This window comes from Catharus ustulatus, chromosome 1 (assembly GCF_009819885.2).
Source record: "Catharus ustulatus isolate bCatUst1 chromosome 1, bCatUst1.pri.v2, whole genome shotgun sequence".
NCBI classification, from domain to species: Eukaryota; Metazoa; Chordata; class Aves; order Passeriformes; family Turdidae; genus Catharus; species Catharus ustulatus.
In genome coordinates this window covers 34,999,520-35,024,090 of record NC_046221.1, presented here as the reverse complement: position 1 = coordinate 35,024,090, position 24,571 = coordinate 34,999,520, and the positions used below count along the sequence as shown (strand labels likewise).

Here is a 24,571-nt window from a genome sequence, read left to right as displayed (position 1 = left end):
AAACATACCGCAAGAGCGGACTTCCCCAGAGTAATTTTTATACCTGACTTGTGTAGAGAAATGTATTTGGAAGGCGGCGCTGGGGCTCACGTTTCTTTTTATTTAGATCTGTATTTATGAAGCTAAGCCTATTGATAATAGCCTTCCTGTATACTAGCCAATAGACCAGATCCTTATGTGGTATTAATTTCGTTAGTAATGATATGGCCCTCCTAGGAATCTGATAAGGGTTCGTCCATCGCACATTAACACATCCGAAGTTAGTCAGGTTGGGAAATTGCGAGCAATGTTACAGGATGAAATGCGGGAAGGAAAAAAACCTCGAAGGGTTTCTATAGGCTGGGAGATCTACCCCTGTCACCGCATCCCACGGGCCGGTCGGAAGGAAATCGCGCTGTGATGCTCGCCCCACCACGCTGGAAAAATCAGGCGCCTTTCCACAGAGATTTTATGGATGTTTCAAAGTTATAGCATCCCCTGCCTGCCCTGGTGCTCCTCGGGGGCGCGAAGGGAGGCTGGGGAGGGCCCCACGGGAAGGGTCACTGCCCTCCTGCCGCGAGGAGGGATTCCTCCAGGGGAATATCAGGCTGTGGAAAAAAAGCTTTTCCCCGTGGCAGGCAAACACTGCGGGACAAGACCACGTGGGGCTTGACAGATCCGTGGGGCGAGGGGAAAGAAATGCTCCCTGGGGGTTTTGAAGGCCGAGAGTAGGGGCTGGGCATCATCTCTCCACGCAGGCAGCGGCCCCATCGCCGCAGCCAGTGCCCTCTCGGACACGGCAGCCCGGTGTCCGGCAGCAGCTCTCGTCCCGGGCGGCGATGACGCCCGGTCGGCGGCCGCTCTCACCCGCCCGACCTGCTGGAAGCGGAAACCGGTCGAGGGCTGCTTCTCCAGGCGGCGTGCAGGCGAGAGGAGCGAGTGATGCTCCTCAGGGATGGGCAGCGAGAACTGGGTAGCCTCAGGTTCCCCTTGAACTAAAGTGCCCTTAGTTCCGCGGGCCAGGCAGTGAGGCGACTTCAAAATGGCATAAGCGAGAGATGATGGAAGTGAAAGCAAGTCATCATTAAGCATTTCATTACGAAATCTATCTGTCTCTCTGCCTGCGTCCCTGCCTGTCTGCTATCTGTCTGCTACCTCCGCCACAATTACATATTGACTGGACTGGGCTGTCTAGTATCTCGATATTTATCTAGCTACTCTTATTTCTATTATTTAGTGCATTGCTTAAGGGAGACGATGCTTTTGAAGAGGAGAAAAGTGAAAAGACCCAAATGGAGAGGGAGGGAGGGGAGATATAAAAATGATCGTCCAAATATAAACACATCAATAAACACGGTGCACAGCATCCTGCGAGGATCCATTTGAACTGCTCGCGTCTGGATTCTTTCTGTGACATATGTCTGGGTTTATATTTTAAATGGTAATCAGACCTCAGGAAGAATCCAGCGTTAACTAAAGCATTAGAAGCTGCAACCGCACGATCAATCCTCCCAGAGTGGTATTGCTCCCTAAGAGATTCCTCAGCGCAGCGGCGAGCATTTTATCTTCAGGAAAATTAAGCCCAGCCTGGCGTCGTGGCGGTGATGTTAGGCTGCAAGCAGCCCCCTTCCTCAGTAGTTTAACGCGGGAGGCACCAGGCCCCTTTACGGTTTCCAATGATCCGTGATAAACAATAACACGTCTTTTATTTCTTAAAAAAACGAGACAATCAAATAAAATGAGCAGAGGCTGAGCATAAAACACCGGGCGAGCCGTGGCTTTATTAATTTCGTGTGACACATAGGCTGCGCAGGGAGGTGAGCAGGCGTTGCTGCTGGAAAGCCCAACCACGGGGAGAAAGGAGCGATAGTAAAAGCTTCATCTGGACACCGCTTCAGCCTAGGTATAATAAACATCAGGACCGCCGGGCTATTTTATAGCGGCGCGTGTGATAAGAGGGGAGCAAAACTTGGAGTCAGTACCAGCACAGCCCGTTTCTTCCCCTTGCCTTTCCCCTTCCCTTTCCCCTTCCTCTTCCCCTTCCCCCTTTCCCGTTCCCCCTTCCCCTTCTTCTTCCCGGGAGCGCGGCTCCCGCCTGGGCGCAGGCGCTCGCCCATGTGGTGGAAGCGCGCGCGCCTGTGTGTATGGAAATCCATATTACACATTAATATACATCTATCTTCCAAATTCAGAGGTCGACCTGAGAGCAGCTCTGTGCATACGAAACCAGACGGGGAGGGGTTGCTGGGGAGGCCCGGGCTTCCATTGGCTGCGGGCGCCTGCCGTGGTGCGGGGGTATCTCTCATCATATTCAGCATGTTTTGCACAAGAAATGTCAGCCAGAAAGGGCTATCTGCTCCCTTCGCCAAATTATTCCACAACAATGTCATGCTCCGAGAGCCCGGCTGCAAACTCTTTTTTGGTAGACTCCCTGATCAGCTCGGGCAGAGGGGAAGCGGCGGGAGCAGGAGGCGGAGGCGGAGGCGGAGGCGGCTACTATCCCAACAGTGGTATCTACCTGCCACAGGCGTCCGATCTGTCCTACGGGCTGCAAAGCTGCGGACTTTTCCCCGTTCTGGGCAAACGCAATGAAGGTACTTCTCAAAGCATGGTCCCCAGCTCGCACTCGTACGTGTCAGGGATGGAAGTGTGGCTAGATCCGCCCCGGTCCTGTCGCATGGAAGAGCCGGACAGCCAGCAGGCCACATCGTGCTCCTTCGCTCCGAGCATTAAGGAGGAGAGCTCCTACTGCCTCTATGACTCAGAGAAATGCCCCAAGGGCTCGGCCGCCACAGACCTCGCTCCTTTCCCCCGGCTGAGTGCCGAGGTCAGCCCAGCCAGTAGCGGCGGCGGGGTGCCCGTCCCGGGCTACTTCCGCCTCTCCCAGGCTTATGGCACTTCCAAGAACTACGGCGCGGGGCCAGCCGGGGCTGCCCCCTTCCCTCCGCAGCCCCCCGGTCGCTTCCAGACGCCTCCATCTTTGCCTCCCGTCCCGGACGCGGGGAGGAAGGAGGATGAGGAACGCTCCCCAAGCCCCTTGGCGTGCGTCTCCCAAAGGGAGGACGAGACTCAAGCTTCATCTTCCACCGCAGAGGAGCTCTCTCCAGCTCCGTCAGAGAGCAGCAAAGCTTCTCCCGAGAAAGAGCCTGTAGGTAAGCGAATGATGATGGTGATGGTGGTAGTGATGATTAAAGAGAAAGAAAAGGAAAAAAAAAAAAAAAAAGAAAAGAGAGAGAGAAAGAAAAAAAATAGTCGTTGAGGATCATAGCGGCATTGAGATGAGAAAGGAGGATCCCAGCTGCCCCGCGGGGCTGCCAAGAAGCACTGCTCAGACTGACCTTCTGAACTTTGTAATATTCGGGCATGGGCTTGCCGTAAAAATTAATGTCCATCCTATAGTTTAAAACCCTTAGAGCCTCCGCTATGGGCAACGTTAGCCTGCATGCTGCTAAAACATATAGAAAAACAAGATCAATCTCTCCCCCGTGATGTGAAGGTGCCTACCAGATAACAGAGATGTTTGTAAAGCATCCAAAATAAGCAATAGGCAGTGCCAATAAATAAACCTATTAACGCGGTAAGTTATATTTTACGATCCAGAATGCTTTTCGGAATAACAACCGCGCTGAAATGTGCCATCTATGAGCTGCTATCAAATTAGACTGATGAATGCACGGCGAATATCCTTCAGCATCTACCCTAGATAACAGAGCAGTTATTTATACATTTCCTTATTTATTTCCCTTTCGTGTTCCCATGGTAAAAAAATAACTCCCCTTCCCCAGACGGCAGACTTTTCAGGAGCTTCTCTCCGTCCGCCTTTCGGACGCCCTGTTACTCCTTTCAGGCTACCCGTTGGAAAGTAGTATTTAGAGGAAAAAAAAAAAAAAAAAAGGGTCAGCGAAAAACTCCTAGAGAGCCAACCCCAAACCACTAACCGCTCTGAGCCATCAAGGGATTGGTGTTACCTCTTTCCCAGCCAGTTCCACCGATAGAAATCACCTCAAAACGTTTTTATTGTTGTCATGACTGTATTTTTTCTTCCCCGAAATGGTTGGAAGAGAGAAGGCCATGGCGAAACTCTCCAGAAAGGCAGGGGCTGAAGGCAGGGAGGCTCCGGCTCCCCAGCTCACCTTGTTTTCCACCTCCGTAGCGCACTTACAAAGCCCGGATCCGGAGGCTTTGTTTTTTTGGAAGCAGGTGCCTGGGGGGAAGGAAATAAGACTGCAGGCCTTTCACCAACTGCCCCCAGCACCAGAATGGCCGACAGGGAGAGGGTAGGAGCTCGTTTTGAAGGGTCGGAGATGAACTACAATCTGGGGCACGATGCCCCACCAGAGGCTGTCTGGAGGTTTTTGAGCAGTGGCGGTTCTCACCCGGACATATCTATCCAAAACCTTTGAGAAACCATTTTGAAGCTCTCGGTTCCCTCAAGGATACCCCACATTCCAGCTCTCCGCAGCTGGCGGAGTGAGCCCATCGCACACACAGACACAGGCACACACACAGATGCTCCTTCCATCCTCTCCCCCACAGATCTTTGCCTCCTACCCGATGGTAACGTCCATTTTTTACTTTCTCAAAACTAGGCAATTCAAAAGGAGAAAATGCAGCAAACTGGCTCACGGCAAAAAGTGGCAGAAAGAAACGATGCCCCTATACCAAGCATCAAACTCTCGAGCTGGAAAAGGAGTTTCTATTCAATATGTACCTGACTCGTGAGCGTCGCCTAGAGATCAGCCGCACAGTCCACCTCACAGACAGACAAGTTAAAATCTGGTTTCAGAACCGCAGAATGAAACTGAAGAAAATGAACAGAGAGAATAGGATTCGGGAGCTCACAGCCAACTTTAATTTCTCTTGATGAACCCATAAACACATCTTTATGGTTTAAAGAGCCAGTATCATTTTCCTAGGCTGTATTCATCCGCACCTGTATGGATTAACGATTTTAGGCGCTCTCAATATGTCTTTAACCTCTTAAGAGCTACTTTGGGGGGTGGGCGGACTAAAGTCACGCTAAAGCACAAAATGTCGTGTGTGAACCTCCCCTCTTCCTTCAGCCTTTCCCGGGGCCAATTTGTTCCTCTATGCTTTGATACACAAAAATACCATTTCAGAAGCTGCAAATATGTTTTCCCCTATCTCGCTCTCTGAAAAGTAAACAATCCTAGTGAAAGGTGCATTCGTTTAAAATGTAATTGCTGTAACTTGGACCGTACGTAGCTGCACAATTAAGAATTTAAGCGTTGCCATATTTCTATGTATTGGGAGCTTTCCCCTTCTCTGTTTGCCTTTTTTCCCCCTCCCCCTTTTTTTTTCCTTCGAAAAGCGGGACTTAAAATAATGAAATGCAGGCATCCTTTAAAAGCGTTTCACGGGAAGGGGCGTTAGGAGTGATTTTTTTCTTTTTTTTTTTCTTTTTTATTTTTTTAATTTTTTTTCCCCCACTTTACCTTAAAAGCCAATATTACAGCTTTAAATTTGGCCAGGAAAATGAAATATATTCTCTTTAAAGGTATAAAAGAGTTCGTTTTACTCATGGACTAAATTATTACAGTTACCTCTGAATTTCTCTCGCTGGTTGTAGATATTTACTTAATGTAGTTTTGCTTAAATATGTGAATTTGGTGATTTTCTTTTGTGTCTATATATAACGTTACCATTGGTAACGCATGACAAGCACACAGAAATTCCCCCTTGAGAAGAAAATAGTCACTTTTTTCCTCACTAATTTCACTGAAAAGTATATATATCCTGAACATCAGATGGACTTTCTGAGCCAGAGTCTGAGATTGCGAGGGAGAATATGTTCGTCTTCCTTTATACTGTGAAGTTACATGCATTAAAGGGTCAAACATATAGGTGAAAAAAATTTAAAAGATTTTAAAAAAAGAAAGAAGGGGAAAAGCTATAAATACAGATATGGATAAATGTCTATTATTATTAAAATGCCGATACTGTTTTAAGCAAATGCATTCTATCGTAATTATAAATGTTAGTTCTAGCTATATCTAGTTCTTACCTTAAATCGGAATAAATTAATATTGTAATGCTGCTGTGCGTGAAAAAGACGATGTTTATGTTCTCATAGAAGAATAAAAAAAAAAAACGTGGAATGAATCCTTTTAATTTTACCTCTTTTTGTGACTGTTTATCCTCAGGTTCTACTTTATGTCTTCGAGAACTTTTACAACAGGAATAGTTGCCTAAACCCCCTGCAATTACTTTAGGAATCTATTTAAATATTACCTAGACGGTCGTAATTTGTCTGGGCCATATAGCGATGGTGCTCTAAGGTTTGTCGGCTTTTGTTCAGTTTTATGACTTGCTAGTATATCTGGATTGTTGCTGTCTTGAACGAGTGGTTTCAGTTGACTGAGGAACTGCATAGACTGAGGAAGCAAATTACTATTTCTTGAGGGTAGGGAAACGATATATTTCTTCTCTTTTTTCTTTTTTCTTTTTTTTTTTTTTTAAATTTTTCTTGGTTAATCGAACACCTACAAGTGTGCGGAGATCTTTAACTCCAGAGGACGTTGACAAAATTCTAGCTTTATCTCAGGGCTGAGAAGAAATCGTAAAGGTGAGCTCATGGGGAGAGGGGGGGGGGACCCCAGCCTCGCCTCCCTACCAGCGGGCCCCTCCAGACGAGGCTATTCCCTACCTGGCTGCATGTGGAAGAGCTTATTTCACACAGGCTGCCTTTCCTTTTTTTTTTTAATTTTTTTCCCCTTTTTTTCCCCCCCTTCCCTTTTGCATCCTTTCTTCCTTGCTGCATGTTTAGCTAATAGGGTCTTGCACAAAGGGAAGGCAAAAGGAAGGCTGGAAGAGAAGAGACAGCTAATGCTTCCTTGCAAGGGTATATGTATGCCGGGAGGAGGGGGGGGGGGATAGACTTTGAACCCGGGATTCTTGGGAGCCGTTAGCTTTTCGTGATGTAACATTGTCGTGCACGGCCCTTTTTTCCCCGATTACATCTGCATGGAAAGGCGAAAGCTGCCCGCGCGCGTGTGTGTGGGTGGTTGTTATTATATTTTACTCTTGTTTTCATTAACCCACCCGAGGCTGGCCGGGGGGCGCGGAGGGGCGCCGGCGGGGTGGGCGGGAGGGCGAGAGGGATGTTATAGTCACGTTTCTGGTTTTATTTTCGTAGCGGGATCCTTGCGTTAAGGACCACGGCAATGGGGAAAGTAATAATTAGCGCCTGAGAACTGCTCTGTGGTTTAGGTAGTTTCATGTTGTTGGGGCTCCACCTTTCTCTCTACAGCACGAAACTGCCTTAATTACTTCAGTTGATATCATCACCAGGTATGCTTGTTGCGAGGGTCCTTTCTACCCGAAGAAATCTTAGCGCTGAAGTGAACTGTAGGCGTCAAGTCCCAATGCCATTGTTTCCCATCTGCAGCGGAGCCTCCTTTGATTCCTCAGATAAACACGGCAGCCGAGGGGGGAAGCTTGACAAGTTCTTCAAGGTTAGCTAGCTCCTAAGCGAGTCCCTGCCTGCTTGCGGGTTTTTAATATATCTCGTTGGCTGCATTCAAGGTCAGGTGCGTTTTTGCATTCCGCTCGCCGTGGGTCGAGCTCGGGGGGCCGGGGGGAGGTGGGTGACTGTTTAATTTTTCAATCTGGATTTATTAAAAACCAAGAGACCTGAAAGCGTGCCTGGGGGAGGGGGTGGGGATAGATCAAATCTGCCTGCCCCGCTCCAGGCGTCATCAAAAACCAGGGCCCGGAGCGCAGCGCCCGCGGCCGGGTGGACGCACAGGCGGCTCTCGGTCCCCGCGGTGGGCTGGCCGGTGCCGCGGGAGCCTGGCGCACGGCTCCGCCGTCGGGCCCGCTACCCCGGGACTGTCCGGAGGCGCCGGCAGCCCCGCGGCCCGCAAGGCCTCGGTTACGATCACGATTGCGGTGCGGGCTCTCCGCGGCGGCGGAACGGGCAACAGCGACCTCTCCGGGCCCGCTGCCGTCGCCGCCACCGCCGCCTTTTGTGTTCGCAGCGCGACCGCGGGCAATGGGCGGGCTCCCGGCGGGCCCTCCGCCAGCAGCCGGCGCGGCCGCGGAGCGGGGCACCCTCCGCGGAGGAAAGGAGGGCGGGGAAACGGACAGAAAACTCACTCCTTGCTCGATAATTTCTATTTATTTTTTAGCGGTCGTGATTGTTTTTGCCTTAAAAAATCAGAATAGTAAAATCTAAAAAGTTTTTCGAAACTTCAGGCTGGGCTGCAGGAGCTCAGATGAGTTCGGATAGCGGATTTCAGCCATCCTCTGAAAAGCAGCTGTCCCCGGCCCGGGCAGGAGCAGAGCTCTGCATTGCAGTCAAATTGAAGTGCTTGTGTTTGCCTCTACACACAAGGTCTGCAGGGTCTGTGTACATTTCGGGGAGTGTATTTACAGTGCCGTGTCTGTGTGCGCCTGTATGGCGTCTTTTGCCTCTGCCCTTTTGATTCCCATTTTAATCGCCTCATCCTGATTTTGGACTGCTTCCTCTAAATTCTGAATCATTTTTTCTCTTCACCGTGCCAAAACCCCTCCGTGGCTTCGTAGCACCACTGGTTCCGTGAGAGAGGTCTGCAGTGGCAGGAAACCCTGGGAAAGGCGATCCTGAACTTCCCGTTCAGGAGAGATCGCCAACGCCCGCGAATTCCTGCCCAGCGCCCGAGTATGTTCCGCGCCTCCGTGGTGCGTGGCTAATGAAACAGCGCTTGCAGATGCCCCCTCCTCGCTTAAAAACTGACGGGATCCTTCCTGATGCAGCCGGGGGTCGGAGCTAGCGGAATGGGAGCTCTGCTAGTTCGGTTGTGTTGGGATGGAGGACAGGGAGTACTTTTATTCGGATACAATCGCTCCAGTAGTGCTTCGTTCCTGGGAATTCTGGTTTCATATAGCGTTTTAATGTCAGTGTCTGTTTCTGCCCTGTCTGGGGTCTTTTGCCTCCGAAGGTGTAAGTCACCAAAATCCTAAGTCATTCGCAAAGTAGATTGACGAAGCGAAATCGCCTTCGTGGCTCGTATGAAAAACGCACTTTGGGTGAAAATGGATCTAAAACGGCGATAAAAAGTCGAATATCTCAGCCTTATTAACAGCAACGTGACCGCGTGGAAAATGTCTAGTTATTTGCTGTATTTCTCCTCTTACTTTCTGTACAACCTCTCCTGCCGCTTGGATGCTGGCAGTGAACAAATGCGGAATTTTACAGGGGAAATAAAAATGCAGTCACGTTCTTTTAAACGCTATTGTTATTGTTATTCATTTGCTATTAGTTTTGGTGAGGAACCAAAAAAATAAAACCCGCTGCTGAAGTTGAGAACCCAAATTCGAATATAAACATCCAGGACTCCTGCAGCTAAGATTATTTTTTCTGAATGGAAAAAGGAAGTTCTACAATCACATTTCACCACAGCTGACTCTTAATAATAAATACAAATGACGTGGAGTTCCGTCTTTCCAGGAAAGAAATACAATTATTTTTTTCTATTACGGAGTGTCTATACAATGGGAGAGGAAAAAAGAAACCAAGAGAGCTTTATTTGCATTTTTTTAATTGTTAGAAAGTAACGGGGCCCTTGTTTATTGAGATCTTGCAACTGTTTCACGATTTTCGAGCTCTAATGGGGGATAATAGTTTCATTATGGGCCTTTGTAATTTTGAATGTGGGAGAGAGCGGTGTTAAAATAGGACCTCTGTAAGATTTCGGATTAAACTGTTGAGAAGACATGAAAAGAAAAAGAAATAAGGAGAGCGAGGGAGAGAGGGAGAGAGACAGCCCACATTGCGATGTAAAACTAATTAGAACCACACTTTCGCATGCACAATATTTACACGCGATTTTAATCATTACTCAGTCGTCCCTACCATTTGCTGGACTCTATTTCCAATACAAGATATTTCAAGTAAATTGAGCCTCTCACGGAGATTTTTTGTGCCCCCTGCATCTTAGTGACCGCGCTCCTTCGCCAGCCACGGGGATAAACAGCGTGAATGTCCGCCAGGGAGAAACCAGGGAGTCGCAGGCATGTTTGCCAAGAGCTCAGCCACTACTTTAATTCCTAACACTGGACTTGGATCTGGCCGCCTCTTACTTTCCCCCGCGCACCCTCCCCTCCTTCTGCGGAGGATTGTAACCCTCCGCTCGGCTTCCGATGCCGCTAGCGTGTGTCCTGCAGTCACAGGAGGTGCCAGCAAATAAATAACTATATTTGCACATAAATTTGATTCACCAGAATGCGGGACGGCCGACTGCGAACGCCCCTTTGATAGCCGCCTGGAGAAGCAGGGTGCCTTTCGGCAGAGGGGAGACGGGGCATTTTCTCCCCTTTCCCCCCGCTGCTTCCCTGCATAGTTGAAGAATTAATTGTGGTGATAAATACCGCCGCCCGGCTCTGCCCGCACTCCTTCCCTCCCGGCCAGGACGGCGGCTCCCCTCCGGCCGCCGCCGCACCGCCGCCCAGCCCCGGCTCCTCTCCCCGGCCTGGCGAGGGGGTCCCGGTCCAAGGGCAGGGGCAGCGGGGAGGACGAGGAGGGTGTTTCGGTCACTGCCGAGCCATGTTTGGCGGGGTGGGGTGGTGAAGTGCAGTTTGGTGCGGGCCAGGCTAAATACCGAGCCAGCGCCTGCCCCTGTCCTTCTCCGGCCGAGCGGGGAGGGCCGGCTCTGCGCCGGGCTTTCGGAAAGGGGATACGTTGAATTTGACTTTCCGCTGCCAGCTCTGAGCCGAACGGTATTATTTACAGTGGGTTCCCAAACTAAACACAATAGTATAATTTAACCTTTCCAAGCACTCGTAAATTTTTACTGCTGTGAAACACAGCGATGCAAATGAGCGCGCTCATAGTTACTGACTTAATAACAACCCCGTGGCTCCCGAAACAATAACTCCTTATGAAATATAATAAATGTATATTTAAATACAGTATACCGCAACTACTATTTTGCTCTTTTTATTGCTTCAGTTATTGTATCATTTTATGTGAAGGTCTCCGATCACAAGGGTGGCGGAATTTTTTTTTGCGGAGAACACGACCCACTGATGGGATGATTAATTTTGATATAAAATAGTCCGCTAAAACGAAAAAAAAAAAAAAAAAAAAGAAAAAGAGGAAAAGAGAGAGGGGAAAGAGAGAGAGGAAGAGAAAAAGAGGGGAGGGGGGCTGTAATACGGAATCTGATCTTTTAATCTCAGTTGGCCGCAATTAAAACAAAACCCGCCGTATAACTCAAATATCCCTTTGCATAAAAACATATGGCCTCGCTATAAAAATTATGGCTGGAAAACACTGACCCATTAATAGCCCGCGGACTGATTTATACTTTATTGTTCTGCTCCCCCGCCACGTGACAGGCGCAGCCAATGGGCGCCTGCGCTGTCCTCAACTTATTACTGACTCTACTTCTCCGCCAGCACCAAGTTGTTACGTGAAACCCGCAGCCCCGAACCGCGGCGGGTCCGCCGCCGCCCGCCCGCCCGCCATGTCGGCTCCCGGGACCCTCAGCAATTACTACGTGGACTCCTTCCTGGTGCCGGAGGGGGACGAGCTGGCGGCGCCCCGCTACGCCCCCGCCCCGCTGGGGCCGCCGCCGCGGCCGGCGGCGCTGGCCGAGCACCCCGAGCTGGCCCCCTGCAGCTTCCAGCCCAAGGCGCCCGTCTTCGGCCCCCCCTGGAGCCCCGCGCACCCCGCCGGCGCCAGCGGCGTCCCCGCCGTCTACCACCCCTACGCGCACCACCAGGCGCCCGTGGCACCGCCCGACGGCAGGTACATGCGTTCGTGGCTTGAGCCTGTGCCGGGCTCCTTGTCTTTCCCCGGGTTACCTACCAGCAGGCATTACGGCATTAAACCTGAACCGCTGGCGGCCAGGAGGGCTGACTGTACCACGTTTGACACTCACACTTTGTCTCTCTCTGATTATGCTTGTGGTTCTCCTCCAGTTGATAGGGATAAGCAAAGCCACGAAGGCGCATTCTCTGAAAGCAATGGAGAAAGTGAGGCAAACGGAGAGAAACCGCAGATCGATCCAAGTAAGTGGGACGGCAAGGGTAATGGACTTCATTCAGGGCTCTGCGCCGGCCGCGGGGAGGTGTCGAGGCTCTGGGGCTAATTACGCGGCCGAGCGCCGGCCGCTGCCGCCGCCGCTGCGCCAGCCCGCCGGGGTCTGCCATCTGCAGAAGCCAGCGCTGCCTTTTCCAGGCTCGAACGGGATCTAGGACGGCTCTGGCTTTCCAGGGTGAAAGGAAAGCAAAAACCCACCCTACAACTGCAACTTAAACAAACATTAAAGAAAAAAAAAGCAAACAAAAAAAAGCCCCAAAACAACAAAAAAAAGAGAGACAGAAATGCAATAGCCGCCCATCCCCGCTCCTGCCACCCCAGCAAACTCAGCAGGACGTGCTCACATCCTCCTGCCTCGCCGCACTCCCAGGCGTGGGCAGACGCCGGGGAGAGGGGTGCCTAGAAAGCACTGGATGTGAATCTGATCTTTTTTGAGACGGCTCTCAGGCCAGGGCGGCTATTGCTGGGCTGAGAACAGAAACATCGCCGTTTACATGGTTCATCCCCTCCCCCTTTCGTCTCCCCGGTGGAAAACCCCGGGCTGGATGCTCCCAGGACTACGAGACTGGTGGCAGAACGCCTCGGGATTACTATCGCGATTAACGCCGTGCGAATAAGGGTCCTAAGAAGGCGAGGGTTTAATTATGCCAGCTGTAGATTAACTCGCCAGCTCCCTGGGTCTTGCCAGGGATGACACAGGAGAAGGTAGAGATTAAAAAGACAAACAATTTCGATGACATGTTGTTCTGGCTGGTCACTCCCCGGGCTGGCAGTTGGAGGTGTAGGGAGGCCAGGAAGGAGAGAGGGAGTTAGAGAGAGAGGAAGAGAGAGGAGGAGAAAGTATTTTAAAATTGTATTCCCCAAACAATAAAAAATGCGAGGGGAGGCGGGAGCAACGGGGCTTTGCCGCGTGTGGTTGCGTGTGACCTCCCCATGTGTCTGTATTTTGGAATCCATTGTGCCTCACGAGCCTCTGTGCCTGGGGAAATGAGAGCCACGTCCTAAACACGAATACCGGGACACCTGATGGGCTGTTTCTGCGTGGATTTCCCTCCCAGCCCCCTCCCTCCACCTCCCACCCTCCCCCTCAGCCTGATCTTCTGTTGTTTTCGTTGTAGATAATCCAGCTGCAAACTGGCTCCACGCAAGGTCCACCAGGAAAAAGCGATGTCCTTACACCAAGCATCAGACACTGGAACTGGAGAAGGAGTTTCTGTTCAATATGTATCTCACTAGGGACCGTAGATACGAGGTGGCCAGACTCCTCAATTTAACAGAGAGACAAGTGAAAATCTGGTTTCAGAACAGGCGGATGAAAATGAAGAAAATCAACAAAGATCGAGCGAAGGATGAATGATGGCGACACGTGGGTTAAAATGAAAACTCAAAATGTAAAAGAAAAAAAAAAAGAAAAAAGTTAAAACAAACAAAAAATTCATCCCCTCGAGCCCTGCCATGCAATGCGTCTGGGTCCAGGCCTCATTTTTCCCTTGGCAAATTCTGATTATGATTGTACAATGATAGTCACAGAGGCCAGATTGCCAGGAGAGGTACAGTAAGACTTTTAATTTTCTAATAGGAAAGAAAAAGGGGGCATTAGCACGAAAAGGCTGTTTAACTGGCTTATATAAATCTACCTGTTTCTTCACTTATGGAAAGAAAAAAAAAAAGAAAAAAACTACCTTTTCATAATGCACAACTATTTACGGACTGTGTAGTTTAGTCTACGTAGTTAATTTTATTCGCTCTTTGCGTGGCAGAGAGATCTCTGCTCTAATACTTGAACACTGTGTTTTATTGTGGTAATTATGTTTGTGACTCAATTTATGTGCTTGGGTGCTGTACCGGATGTAATGGTGTAAGCTAGGATTCAATTTGAACTCAGGTTGTTTATTATAAAAATTGCATAGAGTATAGCTCTGTAGTGTATTAAGTCTTTTCTGTATAATTAGACAGTTAACCTCTGATTGTAAAATATATATATTATATATATCCCAATGCAAAATAATAAAAAAAAAAGGTAGAAAAACCGTTCGTTCGGGATGTCTGGGAATTACGGTTCTCAAAATATGAAGCAAGTCATTTTAGTATGCACAGTTGATATATATATAGTACTGTCTTTGTCGGTTGTATATATAATCTATATATTAAAAAAAAAAAAAGTAAATGAACAGACTAGCTTAAATATTGTTTTTGCACCAGTGAGCAGTTAGCAGATTTCGGAGCTATACGTATATGTGAAAAGGGTAACTACCTATGGTTTATGTTTGAATTTTAATCGAATGATTTGATGGTTATTGTAATGAAGGTTAATTTTATTGATAATAAATTATACGTTATAAAAACCTACATTTGGTTATTGTAAATTTGTATCGATTAAAAAAAGAAAAAAAATCTGGGAAGTTATGTTGATGCAGAACGTACACTGTCTATTTTGAAACAGTTACCTCATGGCCTACTGACCAAATCGTTGTGTTGAAATGATATTTAACTTTTTGCCAAATAAAATATATTGATTCTTTTATATTTTGTGATGTTTTAACATTATTGAGGAGAGGTTCTTCCATGGCGCACCAAATCTCGCCAGCACATGTGGCAGGGCTAGGGCAGCTGCAGAAGTGAGGCGAGGAGTGGTATTATTTTTGAGCCAAGGAAAACCCATGGTTTTATAGACGCAGCCCCCAGGTGATGGAAATTTGGTTTTAATTTTATCTTAAATGGACGGATTCAGGTCCTAAATGCCATAGCTTCTCGGAGGGTTGGGATTTCTTCTCCCTTTTTGGGTATGATTTGATAAGCGGGTGCTTAGCAGTGTGCGGAGGGAGCCCCTTGGATGGCAGCGGGGCGCGGTGCCGAGCTCACGCAGTTTTAATAAAATTCACCGGCGGGGCGGGGGAACTAGGACCAAACCAAAATGTCCGACGTTCTTTGGTGCGGACAATAATGTAAATCAGCTCAGACAGCGACATTTAAACTGAGATTGTTAATTAGCCTCCACCAGAAAATGTCCAGCGCTAAGTGTGCTTCCACAACCCATGTCAGAAGCTCGCCTTATCAGGGGGTTCATTTCAAATTCCCTGTTAGAGATAATTGTCCATGCAAAATACGTTATTTTCAACGTCATCCACTTTTTTTCCTTCCCTTACCTTCACTTTTATATTTTTTCCTCCTTTTTAGTGTCTCGTGGCAAATAAATACGACCAGTCGGGTTTTACTAGCACCTCAGATTATATATGTATTTATAGATAGATATAGAAACAGATAAAATTTTACTGACAATTATGGTCGAATTTATGGTGTCAATTTTAGTCGCTGATATAGCCGAAGGAAAGCGGTGGGCTGGCAACAGTCTACAACAGAGAACACGAAATTGTATTTATTTTTAAAAAGAGAAGGATGGTTTCTTTGGAACGGAAGATTTCCATACATCCCCTCCACATTGCACCCACCCCTCCCCCGTCGCCCCAAGCCAAACCAAGCTCAGCAACAAAAGAAAATAGCAAAGTCTATGAGCTTGCTGAAATTTACCCCTGTTTTGGGCGGACATTTTACTACTCACAGTGAATATCCTCCATAACATGAATCGCAGCGCAGTTCTGCATCACCCCGACCCTTGTTTGCAAATACGGCGAGTAACAATAAAATGGTTCTTGTTTTATGAAGGTACCTTTACACATATATACATACATATACACATACATACATATATACATATATATGTATTTGTATATGCATTGAAAGCAAAATAGGACGGAACACGCTTATGGTCTTGGCAGAAGTTGTTGTTAGGAAAATTCAGAGCCATACTACAGTGCAATAAAAGAAAATGACTGCTGTAACCGTTTATGGGGTGTAAAACGCTGCAGGGCTGAAGACAAAACTTAGGGAGCCGGCAAGAAGTTTACAGATGTGCAGGACTGCGGGAGGAAAGAAATGCTTTCGACTTCACCTTAAAAAAAATAAAAAGGAAATAAATCCGAGGTAAGATTTGATGAGTTCTAATTAGCAAAAGGGAGCTCGTTCTGGCGTGCACACACACAAAAAACCCCCTAATTGATCCCCGAGCCAGTATTTGGGGATGCTGGGACGCCCTCTGTTGTTGCAGACAGAGGCAACTTCAAAGAATCAGCATTAAGAGTGTGTAATAAATGACGGGTCTGCAAACTGTCTGGAATTCGGCTCTTAATGAGTTTACAACTGTCCAGCCACAATTAAGATTTTCTACAAAAGCCTTTTCATTTGTTTTGTCTGGCTGTTTTAGATAAAGCGGGAGAGCGGAAATAACAACCTTTTATTGGCCTTCCCGTGCTTAAACCCAGGCTGGGAGGTGGACATTTATCTTGCCGTGGGCTGGCGGGCAGGGAGAGGCGCGGGCTCCGGCGGGCCGGGCCGGGCCGGGCGGCGCGGCTGTGGCGGCCGAGCGGCGGCAGGTGGCGCTGTGAGCCCGCGAAACAGCGCCCGGCGCCCTCCGCCATCAAGAGCTCGGCCGCCTCCCCGACAGCTCCTAAAATGTCGACTTTGTGGGAGCATAACTGCGCTCCGAAGCGCTGCGTTGGTTTTAACGAGGGCCGATGGGTTTGAGGGTGCTTTCACCCCCCTTATCACAGAGTTTTTCCCCGCTTTATCCCGCCGACCGAACGCCGTCAGGGTGGCGTTTACCGTCTGGCCACGCTCAGTGCACTCGTGGTGAAAGTAAAGCTTGGTCTGCACCAAGGACACGCTGTGCATTTTTAATTCTCAAAATACCGAGACATTTCCTATTATGCGACAGAGACGGATGGAGCCCTGGCAGCGAACTGCCTGCACCGCGTTTTCTCCCTTGCCCCAAACCTTTGCCCTTCCCTGAGCCTGCAAACACGGTGTCCTGATTTCCCGAAAGGCTGGTGTGAAATGAAATATTGGGCGAAAGGGGGAATTGAAGGGTTCGGGCAGGATGTAAGAGGGTCTCCCCGACTCAGCCTGGGAGGAGAGTGCCCGAAGAGCTTCACCCTTGGAGCTCTAGGGCCAAATCGATGGATTTTCCAACGCCCTTGTCCGCTCCGCGTAGCTGAGACAGCCGTGCGGGGAACCGGCAGTGCTGCAAAAATCTTATTTGAAAATTATTTACCGGCGGGTGAATTTCTTCAACAGCTGTCTTTGATACAAATAAAAAGCCTTGCTTGTGTCCGAAGCAATTTCAGCTCTGTGGGACCCGTTGTGATTATATTACACAGATGTGAGAAGGCTGATGCTCTGCAAACTTGACGTGTCTCTCAAAGTCATTCCTAACTTGTTCTCGCCGTCTATTTTGTTTCCTCGAATCGTTTCCCTATTTTTCTTTTTCTTTCTATTTTTTTTTTCCTTTACGGCTTTGCTTTTGTTGGCTCCCGCGTCTTGAGAATGAGGCTTAGTGTGGAGTTGTGGAATATTTTCAGATGGCAATTGCCAAAAGAGACTGGGGAAAAAAAGTAATTGGAAGGAAAATAAATGCAGGAGGAAAGGAAGCATAAAATATGGGCTGAAGTATAAACGTTGTATTTTGTAAGTTTAAGCCAGACAACTAAACAAATCGCTGCATAGTACTCTGTAACAGAACTACTTTCTCTGCATCTTACTTACATTTCCTTAAATCAAAGCCATTCTCTTTATATCGAAAGTCAGCACTGGGAATGCACTGAGCTAGTTTTTTTCCCTCACTGATTCAAAGATTTAATTCTTTCTAGGGATAAAGACTAACAGCCACTCCCTGCTTTCTAACAAGAGCCTTGCTATCAAATGTTTGTCTACAATGGCATTGCTAAACTTATTATGATTAATTATTTTTTTTCCTTGGGCAGTAAAATTATACTGAAATTAAAAAGTGTTTATGCATCGTCATACTAAGTAATAACTTGGCACAGCATGTTCCATTATAATCGTGGATAAATTATGGCGAGAACAGATTCCAAACCAACAAAATCTTCTCTACTATGAACCACATCAAGATACTGCTTAGTACACAAGCCATAATCATGTAGTGCTCCCAGGTCGCTTATAACTTACGAGCACCGTTTTATCACTACATTTTACTTCCCGGAAAAGCTCAGTGCCAAAGAGGGGTAGCCCAGAGCTTACCAGGAAAAAAAAAATTACAACTACTCCATCCTAGAGGATTATTTGTAAAGCATGTGAGAATATTGCCATGACCAAAAACTTGAGATCTGCGCCTGTTCACCCTTTGTCGATTAGAAAAAAATAAGTTCAAATGAAAAGCGCTTTTACAGGCGCGGGGATTTAGCTTGATCCTGTAAGCGACAGAACGAAAGGTTTCAGAGGGTGTTTCAGATGCAGCTTTATTCCTAATTCGCAGAGGATGGGGGAGTCAACAAGGTGGCGGAGACCCATATCTAGGGGTCCTTCTAGCATTTATTCAGTGCAGGTTTTTTAGATAAATCTAAAGGGTTGGCAGGGAAAAATAAGCTGAAAGCAAAATACATTTTGAAAAAAACCTGGCGGCGATAAACACACGTAAGCAAAGAAAAAAACATAAACGTGCAAATCGCAGAGAATCAGAGAGCTCGAAATACAACCATCCAGACAATCTATTCAGTCCTACGCTATCCAAATTTAAGTCTAGACATTGGTTATATTTGCTGTTTCTTTTTTCTTGCATCTTGGTATGTTGTCACCGGAGGAGCAATTTATTGGTCTAATGCCATCTACTTCAGCCTCTTTGATCTTTTTGGTCGTCGTCTTGTTTGCATCGCATTCGTTTAAGTTCTTGGGCCTCTATTCCCTTCCAGCAGCCTCTTCTGCCGGCATGTTCCCGCGCCGTGATTGCGACCGCAGGGATATTGTCTAATATTGGTGAATTGGGCGAAATAACCGAAGGGGCTCTTTCGGCGGCTTCTCCCTTGTGCCTGCGAATAATAACTGCGTTTTCACACACTTAACACTTGGCAAACATTTACATACATCCACCGCATCTGCATTCTCTGAAGCACCAGTATCTCAGAGATCTGGCTTTCAAGAATTGACTTGCTTCTGTCAGTAACCTGTGTTCATGGGGCTGCAATAACCACGCATAAAGGGTGCCAAAGGGTGCGCGGGTGTGTGTGCGGGTGCGTGTTGGAGGTGTGCAAGGGGGAGAGGGTGCTCCACGTTTACAAAACATAAAGTTTAGGGTCCGTGCGAAATATCACCAAGAACAATTTTAACTGGTGAGAAAGTCTTTGTACACGGGGCACCAAACTATAATTGAAAGGAGAATTTCCGGGGCAATTCCATTGTGCTTCTTCCAGTTTATGATGTGCAATACAGGCAGGCAGTAAAAGCTGTCTTTACCAGGACTCCCTGTCTGAGGGAAGGAAACTCATTTTACGATCCGTTTAAAGGAAGGGCACGGAGCAGCATCCTCAATGGAGAGCCATTCGCATTGTTGGGGACCCCAGTGTTTAGAAAAGCAGCAGCTCTCCCCGTCATGCGAGCGTACCGCTGCCGCCTCACTCTCTGGACTGCAAGGTATGTAGGGCGGAAAGGTAACTCGGGCAGTAAACAGGCGGCGGCGATTTGAAGCCATTTGCAGGCGATTTCTTCAACTCTGGAGTTTCGGTTTATTCTGGTTTTGTTCTTTTTTTTCTTCTTCAGACATTCATAAACTTCAATCCTCAATTCTGAAATTGTTTTGGCCATTATTTGTGGTGGGTGATGGGGATTTTTTGTATGTTCTGTTGTTGGGTGGGTGTTTTTTGTTTAGTTGGATGTCGTTGTTTGTTTGGGGTTTGTTTTTTGTGGGTTTTCTTGGGTTTTTTTTTTGTTGTTGTTGTTGTTGTTTTGTTTTTTCTCCTTGCCTTTCTCGGGGAGGATGACTGTGATTTTTTCACCCCCCCGGGGCTGACTGCTTGGAAGCTCCTTGATTTCCAAGGCTTCGGCAGCGGAGGTGCCCTCGCAAACCCTGTTGCAGGGTTGCCGCCCGCTTCTTGCCATTGCGAGAAAACAGCGCGGGGGGGAGCGAGCCGCCTCCCTTAAACCTGGTTCCTCTAAATAAACACGTAAATACATTTATACACCGAGGTTTAAAACGTGATTTTTGCCATCCCCCGCCAGGCGGGGTGCGGGTGCCGGGGCCGGCGGGCGGCGGCTGGAGGGCGCTGCCGGGCGCGGCGCGGCCCCGGCCCCAGCCCGTCCATGGCCGGGCACCGGCGGGCCCCGGCCGGCACCACCTGTGAGGCGGGCGGGGATTGGCGGGCGGCGTCACATGACCGGTCACGTGCTCCGGGCAGCTCAGTCCAAAAGAAAATGGGGTTTGGTGTAAATCTGGGGGTGTAATGTTATCATATATCACGCTACCTCGTAAAACCGACACTGAAGCCTGCCGGACAACAAATCACAGGTCAAAATTATGAGCTCTTCGTATTATGTGAATGCGCTTTTTAGCAAATATACGGCGGGGGCTTCTCTTTTCCAAAATGCGGAGCCTACTTCTTGCTCCTTTGCAAGCAACTCCCAGAGAAGCGGCTATGGACCAGGCGCGGGTGCCTTCGCCTCCTCCATGCCCGGCTTGTACAATGTGAACAGTACCATATATCAAAGCCCGTTCTCTTCCGGATACAGCCTGGGCTCTGATGCCTACAACCTGCATTGTTCCTCTTTTGATCAGAACATTCCCGTCCTCTGCAATGAGCTAACCAAACCCAGCTGTGAGAAAGCGGAGGAAAGCAACCTGCACAACCAGGCTGAGCCTAATTTCCGGATATACCCCTGGATGAGGTCTTCAGGTAGGGGCGAGCGGAGAGGGCTCGGAGCCGTGGCAGCCAGGCAAAGCGTGTCGCCAGGATTACTGTCAGCACAGCCTTTATGGTTTTAATTATAGCCGAGGCGCCATTGCGTAGAAAGCCCGTGGCATTGTATGTAAATGAGTATCATAAAACTTTTTATTGCCCAATTAATGGGTTCTAGCCTCGTAAATTTATTTAACTCCATTTGCTATGGAATTTTAGCATTGAGTTGATTTGCGCTGTTTGCTATGAAAAAGCGGAGAGTTGGCTGCGGGCTCCCAGAGCCCCCACGGATAAGCGTCTCCCCTACCCTCTCGTCGAAGTTGGGGAAAAAAAATCCCACTGGCTGGGTAAGGCGGAGGGGACAGAGGCGTTTAGGACCGAGGGACGGCATGTCGAGGGCTTTGCCAGCCCGCGTTGCCGAGACGTGCCACTCTCGTCCCCCCTGCCCTTTCCACGGAGATAAGGATCTATAGAAATGTACTAAACAGGAAAACGGGGGAGGGGGGAGGAGGGGGCTAGGGGACGAGAGTGTGTGTGTGTGTGTGTGTGTGTAAAGGAGAGCTCTCTTCTGGAGCTAAATGCTATGTATTGTTTACGATCCAGGCGGGATGGGTGGGGGGAGCCCACGACATTAAAATAAAATAAATACAGCCCAGCCTTCCAGCTTTTTATTTCCCCTTGCGAAACGTGAAAGTCTGGAAGGTTTTAGGGAAATACATCGCCTGGGGGAAAAGTTCCTCCTCCCAAAAGCAATTTCCTCCCCCACCTCCTCTCCTGAATGCTTTCTCTTCACTTTTTCTAGGTCTCGAGCAACTTAATTTTTGCCCTGCCTGAGCAGGGCAGGTCGTGTGGCTGAAATGTCTTTGTTAGAGCAAAGTGGGGGGGCGGGTGGAAGTCGAAGAAAGGGATCGTTCACTCTGACTCGGCCACTTTTTTGTTTATTTATTTATTTATTTATTAAAGCCATCAATAAGAAAAATAAAACCAGAAAACTTTCCAATTCTCTTCTTGTCTAACTCCTGGCCGTGTATGTGCCTGTTTTCAGGTCCAGATAGGAAGCGAGGGCGCCAGACCTACACCCGCTACCAGACTCTGGAGCTGGAGAAGGAATTCCACTTCAATCGTTATCTGACTCGGCGGCGAAGGATAGAGATCGCCCATGCCCTCTGCCTGACGGAGAGGCAGATCAAAATCTGGTTCCAAAACCGGAGGATGAAGTGGAAGAAGGAGCACAAGGAGGAGAGCTCCAGCACCCCGGCTCCCAACGAGCCCACGTCAGCAGCAGCCTCTGTCGAGAAAGTGGAAGAAGATGAAGAGGAGGAGGACTAAGGAGTCCCACCCGAGGAAGAGATCTCTTAGAATAGTGTATGCACATGACAGTTGGAAAAGCTCCCTTTAAAGGAGAAAGGGGAGAAAAAAAGGAAAAAAAAAAGAGAGACTTGCTGTTTTTATTAAAAAAGAAAAAAATCTGTTCCCTTTAATAATCATCTTGAAAGCGAGCATTTGCAAACATGAAAACATTTCTTGGGTTGGCTTTCCAGCCTTCTCTCCACTCTCCCATACTCCCCAAACCTGCCCTATGCCGAACTTTTCGGTAATATCTCCTAAGAGCATCTTACCATCAGTTTGTTTTTTTTCTTCATTAGCCCAAACCTGGGTGGGCTTTTTCAGGGGACATTTCAGTGGGAGAACTGCTGCTTGCACAGATAGTAAACCGTGACCTTCCGAAGTAACTACCTGACTCCATAGTCCCAATCATGTGTAAGGGGAAAAGTGCATTAGGCTCACATTAAGAAAAACTACCTAATTTTGAATAAGTAGCTCTGCACTTCTCTTTTTGTTTTCTTTTTTTTTTTTTTTAATTGTTGTTAGAAAACTATCATAAGTAACAGCTACACTAACAAAAGGTTAAACAGCAACTAAGGGGGGGGGGAAAATGTTCCACAAACCACTACAATCTACAGCAATTATTTGTACTACCTATTTTCCAGACTACCTACCTATATATCTTGCTCTGCCTACCTATCTTCGAAAGTATACTGTATTTTAGTAGTCAAAAGGATGTTACAAGATTACTAATGTGAATCGCAAAATGCTTTTAGACATGCAAGTGTAGTCGTTCGAAAAGCACGCATCAATAGCTTTGGTATAGAATTTGGTACCGAAAAGTCTGAATATATTTAAATTTAAAATAATATATTTATTCCAAAGCAATTATAAATGGAAACCATATGCTGCAATATATCTTTGTTCTCGATTCTTTGCTATTCCGAGAGAGGAAGCAAACACACGCCAATATTGTACAAAGCGGTTTAATATCTCCTGTTGGCTTCTACCTTCAGCTGCTTCTGCTAAAGGCCGTTTTCTTATTCTATGTTGATCTTACTTAATATAGCGGAAAGTGTTCTTTGAAAAGTGAATTTAAATGATCATGTAACCACCTTAAAAAAAAAAAAAAACCGCCACAAACTGTTTGTCCTGATTATCTGAACGTGTTAATATGTAATACCATGAATTTTCCTACAATAGCAGATATTGTAATTTTTTTGTCATTTATATTCGTCTTGAACCTCATTTGTAAGATCATGTCCTAAATTGGGAAGTATGTAATTAATTTGAAAACTCGTAGCATGATGTATTGTTAAGAACTCTGTATAAATCCGTCTTGAAGGTTTGGCTAAAGTTTATTCACAAATTGTATGTTACAATGTGTTTCGGTGTGTTCGTTGTGAACATTTGGATATGCCGTGTAAGTATTGGAAGTGGGAAAAAAAAATGTCTGTGAACTCTCTTTGGAAGTGATACCGTGTTCAACTATCTCCCACGATAAATGTGTTTTATGTTACACAAAAAATAAATATGCTTGTTGACAATGAATTGCGTTTCTTTATTAAGGAACCAGTTCGAGGGAAGCACCAAAAAAAAGTTACATAGACAAATAAAGACATTAAACAATCTAAACATTTGGGGGGAGGGGGGGTGGTAATCTGAAAGAGGAAAAAAACCAAAAGAAAAACTAAAACCACAACAAAACCCCAAGGTGAAAAATTGATAGGAATCAGTCAATATCTCTATCTCGACTTAGTGATTTTTTTTCCCTAGCGTTGTTGATTAATAAAGCGGAAAGCCTTTTTTATGGAAGAGCTTCCTTCCACCGTGTTCCCGTGTCCTCTTGCAGTCATAACCCCAGTCCAGACGATCGGCGATCAAGTTGAAATCGCGTGCAGTGAAAGAATATTTTGTAATGAACAGAAAGTGAAATGCGAAACTTCCAAGTGTAAATGATCTGATCGGGTACATGTGTGGTTCGTGTGTGTGGCTTTCGGGGGCCAGGGGGCATCACGGTGGCACGAAAATGGGGAAAAATTGCCCCGCTTTAGAAAACCTCTTATTTTTGCCAGGTACCACGAAATGGCAATGAGATCTAATAGTCACCCTTTTTCTTTTTTTTTCTAATTAAAAATATACATATATTAACCCAAAAAAGTCCTTTTATTCGGCCGGATAAATACAGGTAAGACCTGGGGCATTATTTGCGCTGAAGTTCCCTTTTTTCTGCTGCACTCGTTCCTGCTCAACGCACTAATTGTAATTTTAATAAAATTAGTACAAAGTCCAGGTCTTTTAAAAAACTCCAGGGCTGCCTCTGTGGTAAGATGGCGCCTCTCTAAGACCTGCCTCTTCTTAGTGATGAGGAAAAGGCCATAAATCCGTTGTTGTTTATGAAAATTTACAACTTTGCAATACAACTTTATGAGTTGTTCGGTTTTTCCATTGGTCGTTGTCGGTCATGTGGATGGTAACCGTG

The 24,571-nt window shown here is 47.3% G+C and overlaps 3 protein-coding genes across 3 annotated transcripts; all 3 read left to right on the top strand.

Moving 5' to 3' along the window:
• Positions 1–2,311: 2,311 nt before the first annotated feature.
• Positions 2,312–4,843, top strand: HOXA10 (homeobox A10). The gene is made up of 2 exons (XM_033069000.1): positions 2,312–3,131; positions 4,569–4,843. Exons 1-2 carry the CDS (start codon positions 2,312–2,314, stop codon positions 4,841–4,843), a joined length of 1,095 nt encoding a protein of 364 aa, XP_032924891.1.
• A 6,566-nt stretch (positions 4,844–11,409) lies between these two features.
• Positions 11,410–13,457, top strand: HOXA9 (homeobox A9). Its single transcript, XM_033068876.1, has 2 exons — positions 11,410–11,994; positions 13,144–13,457. The coding sequence occupies exons 1-2, from the start codon at positions 11,448–11,450 to the stop codon at positions 13,380–13,382; spliced, it is 786 nt and encodes a 261-aa protein (XP_032924767.1). The 5' UTR covers positions 11,410–11,447; the 3' UTR covers positions 13,383–13,457.
• Positions 13,458–20,251: 6,794 nt separating this feature from the next.
• Positions 20,252–23,640, top strand: HOXA7 (homeobox A7). The gene is made up of 2 exons (XM_033066570.1): positions 20,252–20,760; positions 21,809–23,640. The coding sequence occupies exons 1-2, from the start codon at positions 20,385–20,387 to the stop codon at positions 22,090–22,092; spliced, it is 660 nt and encodes a 219-aa protein (XP_032922461.1). The 5' UTR covers positions 20,252–20,384; the 3' UTR covers positions 22,093–23,640.
• Positions 23,641–24,571: the final 931 nt, after the last annotated feature.

Coding starts and splice junctions, on each gene's coding strand:
- HOXA7 (XM_033066570.1), top strand. CDS start 20,385: ATGAGCTCTTCGTATTATGTGAATGCGCTTTTTAGCAAATATACGGCG. Junction 20,761..21,808: donor CCCCTGGATGAGGTCTTCAG/GTAGGGGCGAGC, acceptor GCCTGTTTTCAG/GTCCAGATAGGAAGCGAGGG.
- HOXA9 (XM_033068876.1), top strand. CDS start 11,448: ATGTCGGCTCCCGGGACCCTCAGCAATTACTACGTGGACTCCTTCCTG. Junction 11,995..13,143: donor GAAACCGCAGATCGATCCAA/GTAAGTGGGACG, acceptor TTTTCGTTGTAG/ATAATCCAGCTGCAAACTGG.
- HOXA10 (XM_033069000.1), top strand. CDS start 2,312: ATGTCAGCCAGAAAGGGCTATCTGCTCCCTTCGCCAAATTATTCCACA. Junction 3,132..4,568: donor TCCCGAGAAAGAGCCTGTAG/GTAAGCGAATGA, acceptor TCTCAAAACTAG/GCAATTCAAAAGGAGAAAAT.